Raw genomic sequence first — 27,945 nt, 5'->3', positions numbered from 1 at the left:
CCGCGCCGAGCACGGCTGCGGATCCCTTCCACGGCCCCGCGTTAGCTCCAGCTGCACTGCCAGCTTCCACAGGACTGGATGCGGGCCGAGAAATGAGGGGGATAATGGAAGCACCTTTATCCCACAGCACGGCCTCCCGCCCGGCGCCTGCGCGATGGCTCCGGCCCGGCAGCGCAATGGCCGCGGCCTGGGAGCGCCGCTCCGCTCGCGGCCCCTGACGGACGGCCCCGGAGCAGGTGATCCCCCGGAGCAGGTGATCCCCCGGAGCAGGTGATGCCCCGGAGCAGGTGATGCCCCCGCCTTCCCCCGCAACCTGCTGGGGCAGCGCCTGGAGCCCTGCGGCCCCTGGGCCGCCCGGTCCCCGCCCCGGCCCCGGTGCGAGCGGCGAGGCCTCCCCGGCTCTGCGCGTCCCGGGCCGCGCTTGCGCGTGGCCGAGGCTCGGTCCGCGTTTTGTTATTTATTTCACTTTAAGAAAACAGGAAAAAAAAAAGTCTAGTCGTGATGGTGTTGCGTTTCTTGCAGTACCTCTCCGAGAAACCTTCGTGCTGTTCAGCTTTGGGACCCATCTCTACATCCTGCAGCCGTGCTCACCTGAGCACGTTTAAAAGTTACAGCGGTAACACAGGCAGGTATAAAAATGTGCGTACTGGTTGTGGTCGCTCTTTTTAATATTTTCTTAAGGGAAAAATAGCCGTGGTACCGTGTGTAAAATAAACTGCGAAGCTATTAGCTCTTCTGTGAGGCTTTGCTTTATGGAGGTGCTGTTGTTCAAAGAGAAGAAATTTAACCTGAAGATTTTGTGGTTGATTGTGAAATTTACTGAGTGCATGAATTTCCGGTGTGCAAAACTGTTTGGCCACAGACATGCTAAAATATCTGTTATGAAAATAAACTTTACAAAGCTAGAAATGTAATCTGTGTTCAGGACCTGGTTCAACTTAGATGTGGCAAACACTTGACTTTTGAATGGTGAACACTCAGAGCTGATAGAATTATCAGTAGTGAGAAGATTGGATGCTTTTAAATCTTTAGGACTTGGTGGGAGGAGAGATGTCTTTACTTAAGGCTAGTGAAAACAGAAATGTTTTTTGATCTGTCAATGTTGTGTACAAATGTTTTGGTTTACAGTATATGGTATGTGTGACTTTTTTTTTTTTTTTTTTTTTTTTTTTTTAGAATAAGTGAATATTTACAACCTCCAGAATGCCCAACTCCAATGCCAAACTTCATTCTAACCACAGGGGTGGCCGAGAAGACAGCAGACGGGAATTGGTTTCCAGATCTTTGCAGAGTGCTCAGCATTGCCTGGAGAACCAGGATTTTGGAACTGCATATGCTCACTATCTCCTGGTACTAAATCTAGCTCCTGAGTTAAAAACTACTCTCAAAGTAAGTGCTCTTCGAATTACTTGAAATTTTATTTATTGTCATTCTCTTGAGGTCTTTGTGACATGTTTTGTACTTGTGATTTGTTACATGTAACTGATTTCTTCTTTTATTGAAGACAGAACTGGAAAATCAGTAATAATTGGGGTGGCCAATGACTTCTTTAATAAACTGGGAATGAAGGGTGTTCATAGAATCTTCTCTTAATCTCTGCGTACCAATCTCCGTGCTCGTTTAGTAAAGTCAGGGACTTGTTAGTATTGGAGCATGCATTAATATACATGGAGGCTCTCAGAAAACACTGCTGGGTGCTGATCCTCGTGTGTGGGTGTCCAGGTGTATGTGAGGACACCTCCAGATGTTTTCAGGGCTCACTTCCCTCCTTCTAGCAACTCCCAGTGCCTCAGTGGTGTGTGCTTTATTTTTTAGGAAACATTTCAGTTTACTCTCTTTAAATGGGCAGAAGAACTGGATTCTCTGGCAAGGATTCAAGATCTTTTTAACTGCTATGAACAAGCACTTGAACTGTATCCCAATGATGAAGTGATCTGTAACAGTATGGGAGAACATCTCTTCAGGTTTGTAGTGATGTATATTCAGTTTTTTACAAAACCGTACAAAACGTCTTCTAATTTTTGTGTTGTAAATATAAACACATTCAAATCTGTTTGTCTTAAACAGCTCAAAAAGATTAGCCAGTGATAAAATAAATGTTACTAATCACAGCAAAAGTGGAAAAAAAGAGTGGTTTTTTTCCATGTTTTGTTGTTGCTCAGGTCTTCTAAGGCTGGAATTTTAAGACTGAAATCATAGATCATGATCCAGGTGGTTTTAGTTAGATTTTCTTTTTGAAATTTCTTTGTTTTAAAGGAACACCTCTCTGAGCCTTGTATTAAAATGTATACAAATATTTGGTAGATTTAGGGATTTTTTCAGTGCTGTCTGATTTGAGATTATGCTGCAAGTATCATTAAAACTTCATTCAGATTCTCCATTTGGTTTCTTTTTGTTTATTTTAATTTCTTTTTTTCAAAACTGGCACTTAATGCGAAAGCTGGCAACTCAAAATTCAGTGGTTTTGCAGGATGTTCCAGTTAGAGTATCAACAGTTTTTTAGCATTCTCTTGAGTTTATAACATTCTCTTGAGTTGAATATCTGTGAGACGGGATTGCAGAGCTGCTGTTGTCATGCTGTTGCCGTGAGTTCTTGTAAATAAAACCTGTTTTGCTCTGTCAAAGGATGCAGTAGTGGATGAAGGTTGGTGCACACAATGATGTTTCTGAACTGTCTTTGCTTTTTACAGTGACTTGATGTAAAACTATAAATCTTTCTTTTTCATAAAGTAATGCCACTGTTTCTAAAGATAATTTTTCTAACTAAGGCAAACTATTTCTGTTGTCTTCAAGCTGACGCAGGATCTCTTTTCAGACCCTCAGATGTTCAGAGCTGCATGCATCTTTTCCATTTGTTTGTCATTTTGGCTCTTAGAATGGGCTTCAGAGACGAAGCAGCTGGGTATTTTCATAAGGCAGTGAAGCTCAACCCCGACTTTGCCGATGCCAAGGAGAATTTTTACCGCGTTGCAAACTGGCTGGTGGAGCGCTGGCACTTCATCATGCTCAATGATGCCAAGAGGAACCTCACCTACCTCAGGGCCATTGAGAACGCTGTGCTCTCAGGCAGCAAATCCGTCCTGGATATCGGAACGGGAACAGGAATTCTGAGGTATGTTTACCACAAATGCACATTTCACCTGAGTTTAACAGAAAATCATTGGTCGCCCGAAAATTTGGCTGAGAGTGGAAAAAGTAACTACTTTGGTCTTTTTATGGAGACATAACTTAAGAAAGCAAGCAAAGCTATCAGAAGCCAGTGAGTCTGGAGATTAGTGTCTAGTAGTGTTTTTTGAACCATTTTTCACTATTTGTTGCAGATCCTTTTTGGGCCAGTAAGTGCTGTTTAAATTGAATTGCTCGCATGGGTTTTGAAGTTGTAATGTTATTTGTCCTGTCTCTAAATATTGACTGTAAAGAGTGGATTCAGGTTAGCTGAGGAAATGTCCTTTTGCTAACTGAGGGTTGTTTTTTTTTCTGATAACATATCAAGAGGATACAAACTTGGACAATATCAGTATTCACACAAGAGATACCAGTTCATTTAAGGATGGTTTTTAGACTTAAACTGGTAGAAGTAGGAAGTAGATGTGGAGGAGGGGAAAACCCCCAATTCTTGTTTTTCAGTATGTTTGCAAAAAAGGCGGGAGCATCTTCTGTCTATGCCTGCGAATTATCCAAAACCATGTATGAACTTGCCTGTGATGTGGTGGCAGCAAATAATATGGAAAGAGAGATCAAACTCCTGCATTTGAAATCACTTGATATAGAAATTCCAAAGCACATACCTGAAAGGTACGTTGTTGCTTTCTCTTCTGATGGTATTTTGAGTTTGCTCTTAATTTCAAGAAAATAGGAAATGTCTTGTGACCTAAACAGGAAATAGCACTGTGATATTGCTCATAATGTGATAAATTTCTCTGTATCTTTTATGTGTTTAAAGAGCAGGAATGACACATGTTCTTCAGATCATTGTAATTTCTATGGTAGATCATCAATGTTGTTAATTAATGAGTTTAATTCTTTGATGGTGGGAGCTTTGGTGCTGCAGCAACAGGGAAAAAATAGATTACAATGTCATAAAAGTAATTTTAACACCCTTTTATACTTTTAAGATCTTGTGGCTCGCTTCTGCAGTCTTTGAATAGGATGGAGTTACTAACATTTAATAAAGTTTTGGTGATAGAACAGGCTCATGATCTCAATGATGAAGCTCCTGGTTTAGGCTAATCAAGTCTCGCCTAATTGTGTCAGTTGAGCTTCTGTAATATATGTGTCCCTTTAGTGTATAAAATGAGTTATTACATGCCAACTATAAATATAAATTACTTCTGGTCTGGAATTTTTATTATTTTAATATTTATTATTTATATCTCTTATTATGCTGTATGTTTTCCAGTTTAATTCCAGAGGACGTAAGATTTTAGGGTTGTTAGTCTGTGTAGGAATTTATTGTGCTCTGATTATAGTTTTGGGGGTTTTAATTCCTTTTTATACACATGCATAAGTACATACTGTTGCATGAAATATATATTTTGCAGTATCATTGGCTGTGTGCCCAGACTGAAACATCTTCCTGTTTTGGCTAGATTCTTCCCACACAGTTTATTTATAAATGCTGAGCAAGAAGCTTTACAGTAAATTCTTGCTCAATATTTGCTCTCTTTTATCTGCATCTTCAGTAACATCTAACAAGAATACAAAACACATAACTTTTTGGAAGTATTAAATTGCCCAAGTGTACTGAAACTCCAGAATGCTGCTAAAAGTTTTGCTCTGAGCTCATATTGGTATGATGAGGTTTTTTTCCTTTAAAAGAATGATTGATTGTTGACAGGAGTGTTTGTTATATATAATATTTTTCTTGTCTAGAGTTTCCTTGGTTGTCACAGAAACAGTCGATGCTGGCTTATTTGGAGAGGGAATTGTGGAAAGCTTGATACATGCTTGGGAACATCTGCTTTTACAACCAAAGGTAGGTGATGTGGGTACCTGTGCATGTGCACACATTCCAGATATATGGGAATGAGAAACAGTTGTCTTGTAAATATTTCATTCCTTTTGGTATGGTAAAAGTGAGTGATCTGGGCTTGCTCCATGAGTTTGATTTTGGTCAGTGGCAGTGAGGCAGAACATACATTGTACTTCTGTGAGCTCTGTGTTCTGAGTAAACAGCTATTTGCAAAGCATGTTTCCTTGATGTAACCTTCCCTCATCACAGAGGGTTCACTCTTTATCATCGTTCATTCATTTTAAATCTTTCTTGTGTTACTTACAAAGGTAAGTGACCAAAAGGGTTTGTGTGGATTTTAAATATACAGTCAGTCTAAGGAGAAAATGCTGAATTATAATAGAACATTACAACATCATTGTAACATTTGGAAACACTCGATTATAATTTGGTAAATAAATTATTTTTGCTGATTTGAACATTTTTGGAAGACTGAGCAATTCCACTGGGTTTCAGATTTTACTTTATATTTTGTGGTTTTGCTAGTACATTAAGCAAAGTAATATGACAAGGAGTCTTACATAGCCTAATCTCTATATTAAGATAATATTCTTCCTAATATTCTTCTCTTTATTTTGTCCTTTCCTCGATTCCAGCTAATTTAAAACAAAGTTTTAGTTGGCTGAAACCTTTTGTGTTGTACTGAATTGAAACCGATGACCTCTAGTGTTAAGTACAGGAACGATGCATAATGGAAAATGCTTCAGTATACTCTGACAGTGATTTTCAATCTGCATTTTGTTAGAGTTACACAGAGGAAGTACTAGACTGAAGAATAAAGCTGATGCCTGGTTATATTGAAACACTACATTTAAAAAACTCCTTTAATGGTCAACAGAATGCCAAGGACTAGTGACCTTACCAGTCACTAAGAACTTAAGTCATGTTTTGACTGTCACTTGAATGGTTCACTAATATGTAACTTAGGCTTTTCAGTAATGGTAGAAATAGGCCACTGTCTCATTGCATGTTGTTTTTCATGTTTTCACAGCCTAAAAACCAAGACAATAGTGCTGGAGACTATGGCAAAGTTATTCCTGCAAGTGCTACAATATTTGGGATGGCAGTGGAATGCAAAGAGATACGTAGACATCACAGGTGTGTTTAAACTTTAGCACAGCTTGAACCCACAGTTTTTATTTGGGAAGAGAGACTGGTTGTTTTTATTGACCATTTCTCATTTACTTTGCTTTATATTTTTTGAATGGCTATTCATTTGTTTAACTAAAAGATTTCTGCTCTCACCATCCCCACCCCTTTTCCAGGCTGTCTTTTTTTTTTTTTTTTTTTTTTTTCTTTGCCCCACATCCCGACCCCTTTGAGGTTCAGATTTTCTGGACCCATTAATCATACAGTTATGCTGAAATACCTGCCTCAAACACTCTGACACATGCTAAAGAAATTTAATTCCTTCATAGTAAAATTTCTTCTCTATTTCTGATTTGGAGTTTCTTGGATTAATGCTTGGCCTTTATCTTCATTTTACCCTCTTTATAATCTGCTCCATACCTCACTCCTGGATCTAACCCCTGTAAAGCCTAAGTGTTGGTACCCCTAGCTGTCTTTATCTGTCTGAATGTCCTTTGCCTAATTCTGATCTGGAATATAGTAGGGTTTCTTTGCTGAAACCAGTTCTGACTGTGTATAAATTACTTTCATATATATTCTGATCTTTTAGAATAGTATCATTGTATGGAGACAGTCTCTGTCTGAGAGGTTTGGACTTGGTGTATGTTTTTTAGGATTAATATTGTTCTGGATTAGAGAAAATACTAACTTCTGGAAACTGCACTGGATGAAAAGCAGCCAGGCTGCATCAGTGATTTCTCTAATGCAGTAGACATGGACAGTGGCCAGAAAGAGAAAGAAGTTCCTGTGGTAGATGGTCACAGAATAATTTCTTTTATAAGTTAATAATTCATCAGTTAGAAGGGGTTTTGCCTTGAAACTGGGTATTGACCATTCCTTGCAAAATATAAATAGAATGAAAGTTAATTTGCTGTTAACTTTGGATTGTTAAACTGATGTTCCATTTTAATAGCTTAAGGTCAAGTGATTAGCAGGACTGAAGTGATTGTCACACATTAATTATATGCTGTCACTTTTAAATTTCTTGCATTTATAGCTTGAGATCTGGTTTTGCTCCAGTAAAAATATTAAAGACTATTTTAATAAATTCTGTTTTTATGTAAAACACTTGCCTGCTCTCAGATTTAAGCTATGCAGATCTCCTTGAATTATTCTGATGTTCACGCCTTCACATTTCCTCAAGTGTTTTCACAATCTACAGGAAATCATTGGGGTTTGGATGTTTTTTTTCTGAGCAGGAGGCCTAGTGGTATAGCAGTGTGGAAGTATCTCTTTTCTCATGATTTTTATATAATCTAGCACAGTTTCTGCCTTGAACAATTAATACAACTTTTCTTTGAGCTTTTCCTCATGCTTTAATTCTCTTTATAAGTGGTGAGAAGTAGACCCCATTCAATCATGTATTGAATAAATACATCATTATTTTCCTTGAAGTGCATTTACAAGTGTGTTTAATTTATCATCAAACACTGATTCATCTTGCTGAGAGAGAATTCCCTTTCAGTCCAATTGTTGATAATCTTGCATATCACAGCCATCTCTCTCTGTCTGATCTGATCTTCTACTTTGTATTCTGTCCTATTCTTTCAGCAATTTTAAGTTGTGCTTCATTGCTTGTGCTCTGATTGGTACTGGGTTTTTTTTTTCCTAGGATATACTGAAATGCTTAATGTATTGGGCTTTTTCTTAGTTTCTGTGACAGCATTCAGTTCTCATTCTTGAAAGTCAGGTGTGTTTTCTACACTTTAGAGCTGCTCTGAACATGACAAAACCCCACAGAATTGTCCCAGTATTTTTTAACTTCTCTATTCTAATACTATGTACATTTAAAAATAATTAGTCAGCCTAGGGAGCATTCCTTTAGGTTTTTGGTCAAGTTACTTGGAATTTAATTTCTCCTCTGTTTGCCTTTACTCCCAGAGTGGGAATGCAAGAAGTTGCTGGTGTGTGCTTGTCAAATTCAGTGCAGTTCTTCAGTCCCACATATGCTGCTGCTGGCTCAGAGGAAACTGTGGAGCCCTACACCACTGAGAAGCTCAGTCGTATTCCTGGGGGCTACAGAGCCCTCACAGAACCCTGTCAAGTCATGACAGTAGATTTCAATGATCTGCAGGTAATGATTTTTCTTACACCCTTCTTAAGTAATCTTTTTACGATAGTGAATGTCCCATACTTTATTTGTTTTGGGGTTCAACTTCAGAACAGTTCACAAGTGCAAAGTTGGCAGGGCTGCACTGAAATCCTCTGCTGGTTTTGATGCTTGTCTGGTTGAGTGGTGATGTGATTCCTCAGATGACAGTCTGTAATTTTTTTGAAGGTGGAGTTTTTTGTTTATTTGGCATAGCTTAGGGAGCTTTATAAACTACCTGACCATAAGATCGAAGAGCTACTGCCCTCAGTACAGGGAGGGGAGGTAAGGATGCAAGAGATCCATCCTAAATGATTTCTGCAGTTGTGGAGCTGACTTAGTTTATTCCTCTACAGTCACTGTTCACAGAGCTCTTGAAGACAGGAGAAAGACTGTGTTTTCCATTTGGCATAAAAATGTAAATGTTAGCAGCTAAGTGTAAAGGAGGAGATAAAGAAAATGTTCTATTCAACCATTTGATTACACACTTCAGCTCCTTTGTATCTTAGGGCATTCTAAAATCCAATAGCATGTATTTTGTGCTAAATACACAAAATTATTTGTATGTGTATGCTAAATAGGCCTGAACTGGAAGGCAAGGAGCTTAGCCCCTGCAGCTGAGCTTGCTAAAAAGATGATACATCTGATCTCTGGTGTGCTTCTTGCTCATTGACCTGTGGTGAGGACCTAGCATTGAGTCAGAGCTTAAAATAGATTCTGTTATATAAATGAAATTATTCTTGGCTGCTGCTTGGCCAGGAGTTGCAGTTTCTGAATCAATAACTTTTCCTAGTTGGCTTGTCTGGCATCCTGAGATGAAAAATGAAATAAGACAAGGCTCTTCAGTATACTGTTGGGAGCAATTTCTGTGACCTAATGTTGCTTCTGCTTCCAGTTTCAATAAGAAACTATTGCTCTCATCTGAGAGATGTCTGTTCTTAAGCATCTGCCTGCTGGCAAACATGTAAAGATAATTTTAAAGAATGGTGTTACTCTTTAAATCATGTTTCAGCAATGCTCCTTTGAAGTTTCAGTTAGACTAATGGAGTGTTCCTGTCACGAAATGTTAAGATATCATAAGTAAAAAGGAAGAAATGCCACTATTATGAATCACTGATGTGGTTGGGAATCCTTGGTTACTGTTTGTTGCTATTTTGTCACTGGGCAAAGGTGGCATTTCCAAACACTGGTTGGTTATTTTCAGCATGGATTTTTATGTTGCTGTTTGTTTTTGTTTTGTTGGTTTTTTTTTTTTTACTTTTTATATGTTATGTCATGGCCACACCTGGATGTTCAGTGCAGCTAAAAATGAAAAAATTGTCTTTGTTTCTATTTTAATAAGAAAAAATTCCTCTAAACTTAAAAACGGTAGTAGAATTAACAACTAAGAACGGAAATTCAGATAAGAAATCACTTAGCATTAATAAGGTAATTACTAAGGTGTATTATCTAAACTCCTATTTCAAAGAACTACAGGAATGTGGCATTTATTCTGTTTGTGCTAACTATCCAGACCTAAATTGGCAGAACTTAGAAGAAGGCTCAGAACACATCAGTGTTCTCAAACTGTAGGAGTCTTCAAAGATATCAGTACAGATCAGAGAAAAAAGAAGTCAAAAATCACAAATAATAACAATTTCAGAAAAGCAGCTGCTTTATGGTGAATTACTTTTTTACTGCTGTTACTAGCAGCAGCAGCTCAGTCCCTCCCAGGCAGGGGAATGAGGTGTGGCTGTAATTACACTTGCAGCCAGCCAGGTGCTACCTGTGTGCATGTTTGCTGGCAGCATATCAGTGCCACTGGCAGGGGAAGTGTTTACTTCTGCAGCCAGTAATTAAAGCTCAGTCTCACTTTCAGGCCCTAAAGCAACTGTGCTTTTGCCAACAGTTACAGATCCTGGCTCTTCCTAATCCTTCATGAGAAGTTATGGTGTGGTATATGTGAGAAATTGTGGATCAAGACATAGGAAACTCAATAACTGCATTCTTTCAGTAGATTTTCCTTCTGTTTGTAGGCCTTTCTCATTCAGAGGACATGTGTGGCATTGAATCATTTTGGGGTTTTACTGCCTATTCCTGTGCCATTGCTTTATTTCCTTTGCTCTTTACAAGACTACTTGATAAATGGCCATCCTGATGTGCTATGGCTGTTTAAATCTGTAATTGGCATAAATAGAAGGAGGTTTATAAAGTGGCAAATGTGAGGAATAAATATGGGTTAACCAGCATGGCAGAGAGCAGGGAAAGCTGAAATAAGCCTTCGAATGGCAGTAAGTAATGGCAGTGTGATAAGTGATGGCAATGTAAGGCTGCAGTTACTAGAACCCACTGGATAAGGACCTTGGGATTGCTGCTTTTGAGGAATAATCAGTCTAATATCAAATACACTTCTATTCTTCTCCAGTTTCCCAGAAACCAAGAACCAGATGCATGCTTGTGCTCTTGCTGTCTTATTTCAATGAGCTTGATGCCAGCAAAGCTTCAGCTGACTACTGTTTTCTTCACTAGCTGAGGAGGTACCAAAAAAGATGACTGGCAGCAAAGCACTTCTGTTGAAGAGCAGTGAGAGCTTACTATGAACTTTGTTATCATCCAGCAATTTTAACTTGCCTGTTGTTCAGCCATGTCAGTTGTGAGAAGAGGGACAGACAAGCTCTTGGAGAACACAGAATGAAGAGGGAAGAATAAGAAACCCAGTATGACAGCTACTCCTGTCCTCAGAGCAGGACATGACCTTTTCTTTCACCATGTGTATTTTAAGAAACTTAAAGAGAACAAGTGTTGACATAAGCAGATCAGGAAGTTGATAAATGTTTTGGAAGGACTATTACTAAGCAGAATGAGTGACTGAGAGAACCTTTGGTCCCTTGTGCTACCTGTTAATTGGTTTATGCTGGAACTAAAACATTAGTGCTGGTCCTTTTGTGCTTGTGAGTGTTGGTAGCAGAAGGTAGTTCCTGAAAAATAAATTGTACATGGAAAAAGACTTAATTCTTGTTGCATATTCAAAACGTTTTAGGAGTATTGGAGAATTTATAAATGATCCCTTTAGGATAGACCTTAAGGTCTTCCCAGTAGTGAGATTGTACATGCCTGAGCTTTTACACAAGACCTACACATCCCAGACAGCAGGTAAAACACCTTCAGAGGTATTTGACTTCCTGTTTTTATAATGACTCTGCAGGCCTGTGTTTGAGCAAATTCACAGTACACGGTATTTGTAGAACTGATTGAACACAGGTTTTAAGTGAAACGTGCCTGAGCATTGGCTTGAGTCCAGCCAGAAGCCTGTCTCTGTTTTTATTCCTTCTCATAAGGCAAGCCCTGCCGGTCTGAAGTCTTTCTTGCAGTTTTCAGTGGGTTTGAATGTGTTGTGTTCTTAGATGTAGGCATGTTTGCTTCTCATGGATGCAGGCTGTCCATGGGGGAAATGGCTTCTGCATGTGGGAAGACAGTTCCTATGTTACTGAGTACAGATGATGATAATTGGTATTGTAGAGGCTTGGTAACTTCAAGTTTCTGTTGGGTGCCCTCATGGATTGGTGCAGAAATTTTGGATTATTTAGTTTAATTAAACCAAATTTTTATTTATGGAAATAAACTTCCCCACTTTTTTTTCCTTTTTCTGCTTTGGTCAGGAGCTGAAAAGCTTGGGAGATAGAAAGCCCTGGAAGCTCAGCCTGCCAGTCACTGAAGAAGGAATATTGGATGCTGTTGTGGTGTGGTTTGTACTGCAGCTTGATGATGAGCACTCTCTATCTACAAGTCCCAGTGAAGAAACATGCTGGGAACAGGCTGTGTATCCTGTGCAGGGCCTCCTTGGTACGTCCTGTGAGTTTGCTTGCTGTGGTACATTAACTTGGTTTCTTTTTTTTTTTTTTAAATTTTGATAAGTTATCTCAGAGACTAGAAGTCTAAATAGGATTAAAAGTTCAACAGCAAGTAGCTGAGAGGTGATTCCTGATCTGTAGAGCACAGTCCCTGCATCAGGGCTTGTTTGTGAGACTTCGCTGTTAAGCAGGAATACATTTCATTAAGTTGTTTTCTTTTTGATACTGAATTTAATGCATTGTGGAACATCTCTAAAAAGTGGGGCTACTGACTGGCTCCTTGGTTAACATGCAACTTAGGAGAGGAAGGGGGGGGGCAAGGTGAGGTAGGAATTGCTAGCTGCTACTGCCACAAAACCAAAACTAAACATTCCTACCTACCCTTTCTCTGTGTGGGATTCAGCTTGAATACTCTCTACATACAGGCACTGCCAGTGTCATTTTTAAGTGTCTACTCTATTTTCACCCACCTTTTATTTTCCTGTTTCCTAGAATCTTAGAATATGTCAAGCTGGAAGGGACCCATAAGGATCATTGAATCCAGCTTCTTGCAGGACTACCTAAAATTAAATCACTTGTCTAAGAGCATTATCCAGGTGCTCCCTGGACTCTTGGCAGGGTTGGTACTGTGACTACTACCCTTGGGAAACCTGTTCCAGTGATTGATAATCCTGTGGGTGAAGCACCTTTTCCAAATGTCCCATCTGAACTTCCCTGATGCAGCTTCAGATCATTTCCTCATGTCTCTGAGAAAGATCAGCATCTTCCCCTCTACTGCCACCCTCAAGGGGGTTCTAGACTGTATGAGATCTTCCCTCAGTCTGCTCTTCAGGCTAAACAAAAGTGCCCTCAGCTGCTCTTCATAATTCTTGCCCCGAGGCCTTTCTCTGTCTTGGTCACCCTGCTCTGCGCACACTCTGATGGTTTGATGTCCTCATATTGTGGCACAGATATGAACAAAAAGACATAATGGGGTGGGTGGGTTGGTTGGTTGGTTTGTTTGTTTCAAGCACCATAAGACTCTTCAGATGTGTCTGCAAAGTAACTGACATGACTTTTTTAATGCTCTTTTGCTAAGATTATTCTGTGAAGACTGGAGATACTGTGATGATGGAAGTTTGCTGCCAAGACTGCTACTTGAAGATCCAGAAGATTTCTTCTTTGCCTTCAGACTGTGGGATGGATTTCAGTGACAGAGATGACACGCTGAGTTTGGGCAATGAGGCTGAATTATGTAATGCTCTGGCTGGACTTCAGACAAGCACCAAACAGGATGGCAACACTCCAGTGTGTGTGCTGGAATCCACAGAAATTGCCCTGCTGAATGACGTCGCCTACCACGAATGCTTTAAAGCTGCCATGAGCAGAGTGCTGCTGTCGTTAAATCCAAGTAAGGACTTGCACTCTATGGATGTTGATGGACATGGCAGTGGGATAAACCTCCAAGAGCATCGAAACAAGAGCTCTCAAGATGTGGATCCTGATGCTCTGTACATTTTAGATGTATCTGAAGGCTTCTCCATCCTGCCAATTATAGCTGGCAAGCTTGGACCAGTTAGAGCCTACAGTTCTGTTGAGAAAGAACAACATCAAGCAGCACTTCATGTCATTGCAGAAGCGAACCATTTTCCTAAGGAAACATTAGAGTTTTGGCTCAGCCACTTAGAAGAAGAAAGTGTGGTGCTACAGAGACCCAAATCAGACAAATTGTGGAGTATTATTATCTTGGATGTTATAGAGACATCAGGTTTAATCCAGCAGGAAGTGATGGAAAAGGCTGCAATATCCAGGTACAGTATAAAAGGACAAAAATAGTCCTAGGAATCTGTAATTACCTGAAAAATATTAAGAATATTCCTTGTAACTATGTAATTACTGTTATGTTATTTCTGTAGAAAAAGGCTTTTTCCCGGGATTAATCCTCCTAGTGTTTCTGGTATGACCATTGTATACATTATATTTTTTTTAAAAAAGCATCAGGGTTTCACCATCTCAGATTCCTTTATCTTTTCTTATGCAAGAATATGAATGGATGATCATGGAGGATAGCAAAGAATAACCAAGGTAGCTTTAAGTGCAAGGTTACACAAGCACAGATTTGTGTACATGTCAAAGGGTTGTGGTAACAAACTGGTCCTGCTAAAAGACAAACACATCTTGTGTTAGAACAGCCAGGGAGGCAGCAGCAACGCTGCTTTCCTCACAGCAGGAGGAGGGGGAAGGAAGGCACAGGAGGAGAAGTAAAATAATGGAAATGGGTAACAAAGTGTGAAATGGATTTATCCCCTTTTGTGAGTCTAAGAAAACTTGACTGTTAACCTTTGTGTTTAGTAATGGCATCTTATGCTTAGGAGCAGTTGACTTCAGAGGAAGAACTAGTGTGCCCTTCTTAAATGTAGTTACTGTTCTTTCATTACTTCTGATTGGTCAGCTTTACAGGTGAAATCCCTCTCATTTTACAGGTGTTTACTTCACAGTGGAGGGAAGATTTTCCCACAGTATGTGTTGGTATATGGGATGCTTGTAGAATCGGAGTCTCTGTTGCTGGAGAGTGCTGTTCAAGGAACAGAACCAACTCTGGGGTTTAATATAGCCCCTTTCATCAACCAGTTCAAGGTAGGAGGCTGGTGGGTGGGCTTCCAGGCATGGTTTCAAAGCTGCAGCTGTTTAGATTTGCTGTGAACTGTAAAAAAACACTGTTGAAATTATCAAGAGCTTTTTTTGACCACACAGGGATCTTGAGATAAACTAAAATGGGTTTGTTTTAGAACTGGTGTGGAAGTTTTGTCCCAGTTACTGTACACAAGAGTGACTGTGCTGTTACTGTTCCCAGGCAATTGTATTCCAGTGTTTCAGAAGGGATTAGCGGGCTGTATTTTGAATTTTTGTCTATCTCTGACAGCCATTCCAGTAATTCCTGGCAACTCTCTTGTTAGGATTTTTAAACCTTGTCCCTCTGTAATGGCTCTTGCTGGCTGAAGTTCTGATCTGTACTTTCAGGTTCCTGTTCGGGTGTATTTGGATCTCTCCACGTTACCCTGTGTACCCTTGAGCAAGCCAGCAGAGCTCTTAAGGCTGGATCTCATGAACCCTCTGCTGAACAGCCCCAGCAGAGAAGTGAAGGTGAGTTCTGGGGCCCACAGTGCATTTAAACTAGTCTTCTGCAGCACTGCTTCTCAGGTGTTCTTGTGGGCTAAACATTTCAGTACAGGATTTACTTATCTGCAGCTGTCTCTGAAAAGGATTCAAATGGTTTGAACTACTACCTTTTCAAAGAACAAAGTAGTATAACTGGTTATTATTTTAAATATTTTTAGATACAAATTTGTAAGTCCGGCCAGGTCACTGCCATTCCCTTCTGGTATCACATCCATCTAGATGAAGATCATAGCTTGAACACATCTGATGTGTCCTCACACTGGAAACAAGCTGCAGTTGTTCTGGATGAGCCTATCCCAGTTCAGGTTGGAGATGAACTTGTACTTGATGTCCAACACCATAAAAGCAATATTAGCATTACAGTTAAAAGGTGAAGAATGTCCTGTGTGATTTATGCTTAATTACCTATGCATAAACTGACTGTTCAGAACAACACTGCTGTTACTTTGTAATAAAGTCTAAATTTTATTTACTGATCAAAACGGCTGATTTGTTGTGTTAATAGTAGAGACTTAGGTTCCACTGGTGGACTAGAATTTGTACTGTAAGGATATCTGCTCAAGCAGTTAGAGGAGGTGTTGTCTTCACTGCAGCACAAACGAGATTGCTGGCTCATGTTGTGACTGCAACAGTGGGACAGAGTTCTGCTACCAGGTCAGCTGTAGTGAGGGGAAAAAGCATCCAGGTACCTGTACCAGCAGTAAACAGATGTGGCTGTTTGGGATAGAGTCTTTGTCTGTCAAACTGTGATTCCACTTCTCAGCTGCCACAGCCTCCTACATCAGTGTATGGAGATGTTACCTGTGTGGGAGGACTGAGCACCATTCCAGCTGCAGTTATCACGAATCACTGCTGCACACAGAGCATTTTAAAAAGCTTTAAAGGAGTCCTGTTGGGTAACTCAAGCTATATAATGGAAGGTAAAACTGGTAAACTTTTTACAATCCCCCAGAGAACTTTTTCTGAGAATACAATGGGCATTAACTTGGCTGTAGAAAGTTGTATAAAACACATCAGTCACTGCAGTGCTCCTATCCTCTACAGCATTGCATCTTGGTATAATGCAGGTAACCCGTTCCTTCTATTAAATTTGTATACAAGTGGAAGACTAATAAAAGCTTTGAACTCAGCACTGATTCTTCCTCTGCAGAGAGGAGGAAGACTTGTTAGCAAGATTTTTCTGTAGCTAATCTTCTTTTTTACTGTGCAGTCTGTTCAATGAACAAGAGGCAATTCTGTGATCTTTTCTTAACAGCATCCTGTATAAAGAGCTATCCAAAAATGATTCTTCTAGAAGTTCTGGGCCTGCTGAAGTCATTATATACTCTTTACATTTCTGATAGTTTAACTTATTTCCATCTGTCCATTTCTACTTACTTCTATCATGTTTGCTCTCTTTAACTTCAGGGACTGTTAGAGCTGGGGTTGGCCAAGCCTCAGCTGAACGTGTACCTGATAAATTGCTGTAATAAAGCTCCTTTTGGAAGGGTGGAGGAAACATCTCCATTTCATTTTTTTTCCAAGGCAGAGGCACAATGTTTTCTGAAGACAAAGTAACTGGATAGCATCCTTTATCCAAGGGATACAATGTATAATGAAACAAAAGTGAATTAGAGTAGGACAGAGGCTTTTGATGCTACTTAGAAAACAGTATTTCTTAAACCCAAAACCTAAAACCATGATCCATAAAATTTTAAGTTAGTCTGACACAACTAAACCTAGCAGATAGATGGTGGTTTCACCTGAGTGCAGTTTTGTAGAAAAGGTTTCTTGTGCAGGAAGACCTCTTATAAAAACAAAAAACTTAGAGTGGATTAGGTGTATTTATTAAGTTAATTATTTAAGATGAAAGCAAAATGACTTCAAGACAAATGAAAGACATTCTAGTCTCTTTGAGTAAGAATCCTCAAGACTTCTGATTAAAAATCTTGGGAGGAGACTTGGCATCAACAGCAGAGGAATAAATATAATTAAGAGGAAATTAACTATTTGCGAATGAGCTTTTTATGTAATTGTGATAGGTTATGCTGTGGAGACTGTGGTAGTGGTTTTCAGAAGACAGGGTAGGTACCATTGCAAGATTTCTGTTTATTTTTAAATTCAGTAGCAGTCTCTAGGCAAAGGTACAATCCTGTAAGCTATTGCAATTAAAAAAAATATTCTCACAGAAATAAACAAGCAGGAATATTATACACTGCAAATATAATAACTGAATAATAATAAAAAACCTAGTAGCTATGAAGAAATACTCTGAAGTAACCAAGACACTTAAATAGCTGTTTTCATATCAGGGTCCCCTCCGAACCATAGCTTTACACCAAACAGAGATAACTTCAAGTATTAAAAAAAAAAAATTCTTCAGAGTTAATTTTTTGAAGAGCTAGAGCACAGTAGCTACTCTGCTTGCAGCAGCCCTGCTCCCTCAGGTATTACTCCTACCCCTGCCCCTCTCTACTTGTATACATGCAGGAAATTAGGTTATTTCTGGTAGTGGCTGAACTGGGCACTGAGGTCCCAATGCAGCGTTTACCTCTACAAGTTGTTTCCTTTCAGAGCAAAGCTTTGACATGCATAAGGTGATAGTTGGGATCAACCATGGATTAGAAGGTTCTGATTCTTCATAAGCCCAAACAAGAATTCCCTTTACAGTACAAGCCATGAAATAATGGAAGCACAAACTCCTGCAGTAGTTCTACTTAACAGCCTCTTCCATGAGGACAGTTTAGTCATGTGTCATTCATACTCTTAAATTACTGTAGCAGTAAATCCAATTGATAGAAGGTGAACAGTTTAAATAAAATCTTTAATTGCTTATTTACAACAAAGGCAATGAGTTGGCAAATTGAAAATCATGATTTTCACTTTCTCACTAACTTCAGATACAGCAAGTACATACTCAGCTATAAAATATGCAGCCTAGTGAGTAAGGCGCAATATTTACATCACACTAGTACTGCAAAAAAAGCACTTAAGATGAATTTACTGACAGACAGAAGTTAAAACATTTATCCTGGAAATGCTAACAATGCTGAAAAAGAAACCTAAGATCTTGTCATTTAAAAAGTAGTGCTCTACTGGTTTGGTTGATTTTGTCAGATTGCAAACATGCAATAATAGTAAAAAAATATGTTAATGAGATAAAAACAATACCGCTCTGACATTGTCAGTTTTTGCAAAGTAACATCTTTATACAAGTGTACTGCTTCTTGGGCTGAAATCTAGTCCTAGTAACTCCAGGATTAGACTAGCTACATAGTTGTACCTCAGCAAAGATCTTCTCTGGGGAAAAAAACAGCTATTAGATTTGAATCCAAGCTATACTAGAAGCATAATACAATCACACACAGACACAAATTTAAGAACACAAATTACTACAGACACAAGATACCCTGCTTTAACAGCTTAAAAAAACTTAAGCGTTAAAGAACTTACTGCAGCCCAAAATAAAGAAATGAGTTTTGTTTTTTACTTCCTTTTCAATATCCTTCATTCCCCCTCCATGTATTTTAAGGTACAAATCATTATTCTTATTTTAGAAGGCTAGGGAAAAGAATAGTCAAGGTAAAGTATTAATCCAAAACTTACCATCCTGGCTGTCTCTTCTGGATATAAAAGACTTACAAACTATGAGCCTCAAAGACAACAGATAAACCAACCGTATGATCTGGGCATGGACTTTGAGAACAAGGCCTGCAGGGAATGTTTTCTTTGTAGAGGTTCTTTACTAATGCTTGGTAGTAACTATCTTCATGAAGGGACTTTATTTAGCTATGTAGGAATGGGAAGAAGGTGGCATCTGTACAGAAGCTATCATTTTACCCCACACTCCATTCAGCACAGGCTATGGAAGTTAACTGTCATTAAGACAAGCCAAGTTAAAACAAAGCTTTTGCTACTGCTCTTCTTAAATTACATTCTTGAAATTAGGATTTCCCACTGCTAGTAGTACTTGCACTTCATTTTAATATGAGCAGAGGATTTTTTTCAAATGTTGCTTTTGCACTAATGAAATCCAGTGTAATTTTGATATGATGCAGAAGCATTTAGCAGTTTAAGGAGATGATGCTTAAATTTATGCAGAAACCTTTAAAGTGTGCGTGTTTCATATCCATGGGGTACTCACAGATGCTCACATCCATTGTAGATTCTGGATTCAGATATCAGTTACAGCCATATCCTCTTCCTGTCCATGCAGCAGCTTTTTCAAGCTTTTCACCTTTCATCCTTAAATAGCACATGTTAACAGGACACATGAGGCAAGTACGTAATGATTCCTTGACACATTCAAAGAAAAGGTGAGTTTAACTTTTATCCAAAGCTTTCTCTGCCAAGTTGTTCTCTAGTTCAGGTGATTCCTCAGCATCCTGACTGGCAGAAGGGTTAAAAATCCCATCGACTGCAGGGGCTGTCGTCGGTGTTGTGAGAGGGGTCACAGTGTGTCCAAACCCCTGATAGTGACCCATGGGTGAAGATGGCATTGAAGAAGCATCAGAAATTGGGTCTTGAGTAGATGAAGACAGTAAACTGGTATGCTCATTTTGTTCATGATCCTCAGCAAAAAACATTTTCCTTGGCTGGCCCAAAACTGTCCTCCCTAGAATTAGGCAAAATGCAAAATGTTTTTTAATCCTTCCAACACCAGTCTTTGAGCACATCAACCCTAAAACAATCATGCTAAATTAGAAGATGAGTCTTGGTTTTGTATTGTATTTTACACAGGCCCTGTTAGTTTTAATAAAGAAAAGTATGTCCTTTCCATTTAAGAGCAAAACAAAGGACGTTCCTCTACTTACCTAACCTTTTCTTTTTAAAAGAAAAATTAAAAAATAGACTCTAAATCAGTCAGGAATTCTTGAAAGGAAAAAAGTGCCAGATAAACCATGAAATGCTCTAGGGATGCAGCTGCCACTGATTTGGCAATAGAATGTTCTCAGGGTACTATAAAGGTAGACAATAGTGTGACATGAAACTGGATATACAGATGCTGTTGATAAGACTGTACAAATCTTGTCTGTTACTCACCCACATTTCGAACCTGTTCAGAGATATCTGCCCTTAGATCAGAAATATCCCACATTGCAAGGAAGGAGTCAAAGCATGAGCCTTCTTCAGCTTCTTGCACATAAGGTTTATAGGAAAAACTGTAGTGATGTGCAATAGCAGCCAGAAACATCTCCACACAAATGATAAAATCCTGCAATGACAGAGACACTGACTTAACAATTTGTAACTGGAGAAAAATAGTTCTGAGTTTCTTCTGTAACTGAAAGGCTCCAATTGCCCTGGGATACTGACACCAGCTACTTTTCCACCAGGATATTCTTGGCAGTTTTCAGAGAGCCATACGTACAGGACTTGACTTAAACAGTTAATTTAACAAGCAGCAAGAAGAAATACAAGGCTATCCACACATATTTCACTGGGGCTCTTTCCTTCTGCCCAATACGTGGCTATAGAAGTGTTGAGAATAAAACTCACGTGGGCTCGTTGCCTGAAACTTGGCCAAGCTTAGAATAAATCATTACTAATCAAGCCTGTGTTAATTACAGTGAGTATGATAATATTTCCTTGAGATCAGGTATGTCATCTTACATATAACCATTCCTCCCCAGAAATAACCACCTGCTCCTACCTGTAAGCCTGTAGCCACAGCTTCCACACTTTGCCAATCCCAGGTGTGCTTCTCAGAAATAACACCAACTTTCACCAGCAATGCAATGAGCACAGCCTGCCTGTAAAGATTAATAATTACAGGAAGTATTTGTATTATAATTGTAACAGCAGTGCCAAAAATCTACAAGCAGATCTGGTCATATGTATACAAAGAGGAAGAATCTTTAAAAAAACCTCTTCTGTTTATATACTTAGATTTTAAGAGGAGGAAACAAACTTAACAAGAGATGTCATTCATCCCTGACCCTTAAGACCAACAGAATGAACAGAGAACCAAAGGAGAGTTTGTTGTTCCAGTCAGTCATTAGAACAAGCTGCTTCTCTTTCAGGATATTGCTGTAGCTCAGAGAGTAATGCTCTGATAGTCACTCCCTCAATCAGCAGCTAAGTTGAGCAATGCAATTTCTATTTAACTTGCAGTAGCTTATTTTGAAAAAGTAGTTTTTACTTTTAAAAGGAAAAAAAAAAGTTTTGAAATAACTGAAAAAACTGCAAGTGAAGATTCTAAAATAAGTTATGTTCTTGAGAATCACCTTTCAAAAGAGCAAGTCTAAAACATAAGTGATCAAGACTGCTCTCTCCAACATATTAGTACCCTCTTCCCATCACTGCAGCTCATTAAGATTATGTGGAGATATTTTAAGGCCTCTAACCTCAGCCTAACAAATCCAGCCTTTTTAGCTCTTTTACGATCCATCATGAGAGCAAGAAGTAAAGAGTAGAAAATCCACTTACCAGAAAGAAACAAAAACTACCATCTTCACACAAAGGAACTTGCCAACAGGCTGGATAGGGTTCAGTTCCTCACGCAGTACTTTATAAAACAGCACCAGACAATACATGGCAAACTGACAAGGAAAAGAAAATTAATGAAAGCTTTCAAATCCTTGTTTATTTTCTGAGGGAGTTGTGTTACACCATCTCTACAGTTAAAATATCTATCATAGTATGATACAACCTTAAAATGCTATCTGTTTCTTTATAAAAAAGACTTTGGTTTTATGGAATCTTGGCCTTTCTGTTTTCAAGCACTTCTTTTTTTCGTTTTTGAAATTCCAATCATTTCAACCAGGACACAGAAGTTCATGCTGCTGGTGGGACAGCTGTCACAGCAGAAAGCAATTACAGCTCCTTCTGTGGCAGTCACCCATCAAACACAGGGGTGGCAGTAAGAGGAGGACAGAATTTCCAAATGGTCCCAGTCGTTATGCTGTTCTGACTCCTGCTGCTGTTGCCAAGAGAAGTAAAACCAATCCATGGACTCCAAAATGAAACTCTCAATTTTAGGGGCTGACATCTTACCCTGATTTATCTGACAGCTGACCCAACAAGAAAAGGTCTTGGGCAGGCCTGACTCTCAGCACTGCAAACACCATTTTCATTTTTTCCTGCAAATGTTATCACCATTTATAACACAGAATTTTTAACAAATTGACTCTTCATATGAGTGCTGGGAGGAAGCTGTGGGGGCAAGTGGAGTCACCTCTTACCAGAGAGGGGCAAGACTGCAGCTCTAATGCCTGGGCCATACGACCTCACCCATCAAATAATTTGGGGTAGAAAGGTGCTTGCTTTATGGAGCTTCATAGTAAAAATAATAAAAGCTTTAGATTATCTGGTTTCCCAGTGTTTTTCACACGAAATATTTAACAGACAGCAATTTTGACTTACAATGGAAAATAGTCAACCTGTAAGAATTACCAGACATTAACACAATCACTGCCAACAGTTCACATAGAGGATTCACATAATATTGATGAATTCAAAGAGCAGAAAGATGTACTCCTGATACTCACTAGTTGTGACATGTTGTTAAGTATAACCAGGTAAGTCCATGCGTTGTTGAAGCTGAAGTTTCCTTCATCATACACTCCCACTAGTTCACAAATTCTGGAAGAATTTTTAGAATTAATCACTATGGAGTAACAGATCAGTTCCCTCAAGTGCTACATTTTCAACCAACCCTTAGAATTCAAAACCTCTTCTGGTACTCAAATATGGGCACTGGGGGCCTGCACAAGAGTCAGTTTCCAACAGCTCAAATATATATATAAATATAAAAATATAAATACATTTATATGGATATTCATTGTGAGTAACAACTTTTTCCACAGTCCCACAGAATTAACAGTAATGACCATCAATGCAAAGCTCATGAAATTAAGCTTTCAGCATCATTATGCATGACTGTCTACTGTTCCTTTACAAACACAGGCTGTATGATATGAAGGCACACAGTCAAGCTTGTCAGCTGCAAAGTTTAAAACAAATTTTAAAAGTTACATGAAACCTGCCTTTAAAAATACTGAACTGTTGAAGTAATTGAAAAAAAGGGAGGAGGAAAAAAAACCTAAAAATTAAGAGATCATAAAAATTTATTTCCCATCCCAACAGTACTTCACATTTTATCCCACTGATTACAGAAACTGGCATTAAGTATTTATGATTTAAATTCTGCAAATAATCATTTGCTATAGAGAAGTCATAAAGAAATCATAGGTTGATTCAAATTGTTGGGATCCATTTAGCATGTAACACAAGACTGCTTTCAAATTGCCTTGATCCAATACAAAGGGCATGAAAATTCTTTCCAGTGTAACTCATAATCATATCCTCAAGATCAATATTAATTACTTATCAGTGTACTTACAATGCAATAATGGTAGTAAATGGTCTGACAACAGTGTACTGTAAAACACCCAGTTTACATCTAAATAATAAAACTCTGAAAGAGAAACACAAAATTTATTGTACAAGGACTTAAATACAATTCACTTATGGAAGATTGCTATTCTCAGTAGATTTACTGAGCTAAATTTTAATTTTACCGTAATTTCAACTTCTGCATCCAGGACTTCAGATGTTACAGTATACAGTGTGTATACACAAAATACACTAAACAGCTGGATTTTTACAGACACATTACAGGAAATACTCAATGATTCACTTGTTTTAGCCATGAAAAGCTTCTGGCTGGGCTAAACAAAGAGAATGCAATTTTTGCTGTTTTTGAAGACTTAAGAAAAACTATGAATCTAAACATAAGAGATGTAAAAATCATAATAATTGCCCTTAACATTTAAAAGAACCAAAGCTCTTTGCCCACTATGGCAAGCTGTAAAAAGCTGCAACCACTGAAGCCCACCTTCCCCTCTCCTCACCCCAAACAGCTTTATTGGAATCTCTTAAGAGACAGAGAGAGATTTCATTAATGTAAACGTTCAGAAATAAACAGTTAAGGTGCATAAGGCCTTTCACCCTTCACCTGAAGTAAAAACAACCTAAAGTAAAAACCGGCTACCCAGTCTACTCCCAATTCCACATGAGATTTGTGGCAAATATTTTATTATAGCAAGAGAAGTAGATTCCAGGAAACCTTTTTAAAACATTTTTCAAAAATAAGAAAGTTTCCTTCAGCATCCCCTAAGTCAATCAATGCATGTTAGTAACTAAGTCCAATTCACAGGATGTTTTATAGCTCGACTGTCACTCATCCACAGCTGCTTTCAGCAGAGGTTCACAGCTGATCAAACACATACAAACCATAAACTGACTCTGTCAAGCAGCAAAAGTTATGCTGCTAAATGTGAAAACAAAATGTTTGGATCAGCCTACACAGCCTAAAGCTTGAAGATGTCATCATATACTCACTCTCCCATAGCCCACGATGGACAGCAACAGAGAGGGGGCAGATGCCTCTGCTGATCTTTCGCTTCTATTATTAACACGAGGTTTGGGTACCGGTTGGTTAAGTAATTTGAAAGAAAAACCATAAAGTTATAGATGACATAAGCTTCATAGCATTCTCGACATGTATCCACATATATTGCAATCTTGGGGTATTTCAAAGCTATCCACTGCAAGAAGAGAGGTACACAAAAGGTTACGTGCAAGAAAGACAAAAGACACAACAACACTGGTCCAGCAAGCTCTTGAGCCAGCAGGCACTGATCACACAGGACTGGGAGCATTGGGCTAATGGGAGGGCAAAGCTACAGCTACAAAATAACACACACAGAACTTCAGATTCCACCTGTCGTAGCCAACTCTCTGAGTTTCAGATCAAAAACAGATTTTTTATTTTTAGTGAAACTGTGGTTGTCAATCAGGTGGCAGAGCTGTCTGTTTCTGAGTATCACACTGCTGTTGCACCCTGCAAAGAATATTACCCTTTGTCCCCTGAAGCAAAAAATAATCATTTTAGCATTAAGCATAACTCAGGAAAGAATTCTAGTAGTAAGCCTGACTTGGATAAGGAAAGTACAGCACTGACTTTTGAGTCAGTACTTGGATCAGTCCAGTTTCCATTTCTGCTATTAAGATGGAAGGTTGAAAAGCAGGCTCCTATCTCCACATCCATCATAAAGGACACTCAAGGACAGGGTTAAGAAAGGTTTCAAAAGCAACCCCAAATCTCCAGAAGAAGAATGTGGTAAGAACTATGCTTCTGACATACTCCATAAACAGGAATGCCCAGAAGTTTCTAGGGCTAGCCCTCCCCATGCAGCACAGTTTCTGCCATGACACGGTTTTCCCTCAGTCCCACAACAAACAGAATTTGATTGAGCTGGTAACAGTAAGAGAACACTTACACTGTCTAAACTGTAGATCGGCACCATCCACAGAATCCTGTTACAACAACAAAATAACATTTTATATTACTAAAAGTACTTTTAGTCTGAATTAAATCCAATATTTGTAGCATAAGTAAAACGTGAAATATTACCTTATTATTGGTTTCTGTAATTCAGGTTGAGTATAATGGACTAAGTGTTGCAGTATCCCCCAGAGAGATATTGGTATAGTCATTAGTAGAAATATCCCAGCGATAAACCATGCCTTGGTATGAATTCCAACCTTGCAAAATCAAATTTTCAGTCTTAATACTTTCAAGTATTTACAAGTACACAAAACATTCCACAACAACAGAGTAATGCCCAGTACTTAATTTACTGAAACCCACAATAGATTCCTTGCTATGTGTATGGAACTTGTCTTGATTCAGTGCTGCCTTATGAAATTTCTAAAAACCGTGGATTTGAAGACTTTCTAGCTCTAAAATCAAGTTCCAAATGGTAATCAATTAGTTTTAATTTAACAAACTGAAATAGATGTGCATGTAGATACATAAAACCACAATGTCTGCTAAAACACAGGGCTGAAATTTTAAATCAAAGCTCTCTGAAAAGCAATTAATATTCTTATGTACCAAAACCTGAGAAACATAGCAGACTCTTCTCAGTCTCCTTTGATGAGAATCTTTTCTCTGATCCCCTACTTTACATCAATATCCCATGTCTCCTGTTGTTTTCTAGTTTTGCTTCTGACCAGTTTCTCTAAAAGTATCAGACTTAATGGTATAAACTTGGATATAAACATCTATTATGCTGAACATGCATTATGCATCAGAACAGGAATTCAAACCTGAAAATTTTAAACACATTCAAGACAGATCTTACTGTCATTAAGTCCTGAAAATTACACCCTGAAAAAGCCTACCTCCAGGGGCACAGACCTGTAGCACATTAAACAATGCATGCATTTTAAGGTTAACATTTTACTTCTTGTTAGAGATGTGATCATATGTGTGTGTAATTCACACACCACAGTTATGTGCCACCAGCGTGAAAGAGGACCTTCTCTATCCATAGAGATGCTCCACTAAATTCTCCCAAAACAGGCAGAAATACTTTTATGAATACCAGCATTAGTACTAAGTTTCAAAATCTAAGTTTTGGGATGAACTTATGGAGAAGAGCCAGACTCTTCTTGGTGGTAACCTAGCAATAGGATGATTGGCAATGGCAGAAACTGATGTCCAGAAGTTTCACCTGACCATGAAGAACAACTTCTTTACTGGGCAGGGACCACAGACAGGAATAGATTGTCCAGAGAGGGTGCGGAGTCTCCCCTGCTGGAGATATTCCAGAACAGTCTGGACACAATCCAGTGCCATGTGCTCCAGGATGACCCTGCTCGAGCAGGGAGGTTGGAGCAGATGACCCAGTGTGGTCCCTTCCGACCTGACCTATTCTGTCACTCTGTGCCTCTTGGCTGACTCGAATTTCTTCAGAATTATACCAACTGTTCAAACAGCAACTATTATGGAAACAGAAGGGGAAGAAACACTGCCCTGTTCTTTTGAAGTTCACCAGGGCTTTAGCAGCAGGACAAATGTGTCCAGTAGCACCATGGCACTTCTCCAGCCTCTCCTTTCACAAAATGGGTCAGGTTGGAGAGGACCACACTGGGTCATCTGCTCCAACCGCTCTGCTCGAGCAGGGTCATCCCGGAGCACATGGCACTGGACTGTGTCCAAACAGTTCTGGAATATCTCCGGCAGGTGAGACTCCACACCCTCTCTGGTCAGTCTGTTCCACTGTGTGGTCCCTGCCCAGTAAAGAAGTTTTTCCTCATATCCAGGTGGAACTTCCTGTGGATCAGTTTCTGCCATTGCCTCTCGTCCTATTGCCCAGCACCACTGAGCAGAGCCTGGTCCATCCTCCTGGCACCCCGATTTCGCTACTTTTATACACGGATGCGGTAACACATTCCGCGCCGCAGCCCTGCCGGGGCCGAGCCCGCTGCCAGCGGCCCCGGCGGAGCGCCCCCGGCCGCGCCCCTCACCTCCAGCTTCTGCAGCTCCCACACGCAGAGCGGCACCACTACCAGCAGCCCCACGATGTAGAGCAGCACCACGAGCGGCCGGATCCATCGCCGCCAGTTCCCGCAGGTGCACGGCATGGCCGCGGCGCCGCCGCCGGCGCTCCTCGCACCGACCTCAGCGGGCCGGCAGCCCCTGCGGAGTGCGCATCACCGGCGGGGCCGCCGCCTCAGCTCCGGGGCTCGGCTCCGTACCCCAGCCGCCCAAATCAGTATCCCGGCTCGGCTCCGTATCCCAGCCGCGCAAATCAGTATCCCGGCTCGGCCCCGTCCCGCCCCGGCGCGCCCAGCCCTGCCCCGCTCACGCCCCCGCGGCGCTTCCGCCCAGCGCCGCTTCCGGCTGTCCCGCCCCGGCCCGGAGGCTTCTCTGATTGGTTCCTTACCCCGCCCAT

At 39.8% G+C, this 27,945-nt stretch overlaps 2 protein-coding genes across 5 annotated transcripts; one reads left to right on the top strand and one right to left on the bottom strand.

Annotated features, from left to right (window-relative positions):
* The first annotated feature begins 173 nt into the window (after nucleotides 1–173).
* PRMT9 (protein arginine methyltransferase 9) lies at nucleotides 174–15,693 on the top strand. Of its 4 annotated transcripts, none has more exons than XM_062493067.1 (14): nucleotides 174–270; nucleotides 523–639; nucleotides 1,177–1,389; nucleotides 1,816–1,964; nucleotides 2,816–3,112; nucleotides 3,628–3,795; nucleotides 4,873–4,975; nucleotides 6,003–6,109; nucleotides 8,021–8,213; nucleotides 11,867–12,050; nucleotides 13,137–13,848; nucleotides 14,521–14,674; nucleotides 15,059–15,181; nucleotides 15,376–15,693. In XM_062493067.1, the coding sequence occupies exons 3-14, from the start codon at nucleotides 1,204–1,206 to the stop codon at nucleotides 15,589–15,591; spliced, it is 2,592 nt and encodes an 863-aa protein (XP_062349051.1). In that variant the 5' UTR covers nucleotides 174–270; nucleotides 523–639; nucleotides 1,177–1,203; the 3' UTR covers nucleotides 15,592–15,693. The 4 variants fall into 4 exon arrangements, with proteins under 4 accessions (XP_062349051.1, XP_062349052.1, XP_062349050.1 ...); XM_062493068.1 differs by having other exon boundaries at nucleotides 180–287; nucleotides 2,876–3,112; XM_062493066.1 differs by having other exon boundaries at nucleotides 180–287.
* A 3,825-nt stretch (nucleotides 15,694–19,518) lies between these two features.
* TMEM184C (transmembrane protein 184C) lies at nucleotides 19,519–27,634 on the bottom strand. The gene is made up of 10 exons (XM_062493664.1): nucleotides 27,518–27,634; nucleotides 25,617–25,747; nucleotides 25,483–25,519; nucleotides 24,542–24,747; nucleotides 23,541–23,615; nucleotides 22,687–22,780; nucleotides 21,626–21,738; nucleotides 20,850–20,949; nucleotides 20,240–20,411; nucleotides 19,519–19,811 (listed from the first exon to the last, which is right to left on the bottom strand). Exons 1-10 carry the CDS (start codon nucleotides 27,632–27,634, stop codon nucleotides 19,519–19,521), a joined length of 1,338 nt encoding a protein of 445 aa, XP_062349648.1.
* Nucleotides 27,635–27,945: the final 311 nt, after the last annotated feature.

The sequence above is a fragment of the Cinclus cinclus genome, chromosome 5 (assembly GCF_963662255.1).
Source record: "Cinclus cinclus chromosome 5, bCinCin1.1, whole genome shotgun sequence".
In the NCBI taxonomy this organism is placed as follows: Eukaryota; Metazoa; Chordata; class Aves; order Passeriformes; family Cinclidae; genus Cinclus; species Cinclus cinclus.
The sequence above is the reverse complement of the archived record's forward strand: the minus strand, read 5'-3'. Positions and strand labels throughout refer to the sequence as shown.

Excerpts from the sequence above, each read along its gene's own strand:
- TMEM184C (XM_062493664.1), bottom strand. The coding sequence starts at position 27,634 with ATGCCGTGCACCTGCGGGAACTGGCGGCGATGGATCCGGCCGCTCGTG. Across the intron at positions 25,748-27,517 it reads GGGAGCTGCAGAAGCTGGAG|GTTGGAATTCATACCAAGGC; the intron begins GTGAGGGGCGCG and ends TGATTTTGCAAG. Across the intron at positions 21,739-22,686 it reads TTAACAACATGTCACAACTA|TTTGCCATGTATTGTCTGGT; the intron begins GTGAGTATCAGG and ends TTTCCTTGTCAG.
- PRMT9 (XM_062493067.1), top strand. The coding sequence starts at position 1,204 with ATGCCCAACTCCAATGCCAAACTTCATTCTAACCACAGGGGTGGCCGA. Across the intron at positions 1,965-2,815 it reads ATGGGAGAACATCTCTTCAG|ACCCTCAGATGTTCAGAGCT; the intron begins GTTTGTAGTGAT and ends ATCTCTTTTCAG. Across the intron at positions 3,796-4,872 it reads CCAAAGCACATACCTGAAAG|AGTTTCCTTGGTTGTCACAG; the intron begins GTACGTTGTTGC and ends TTTCTTGTCTAG.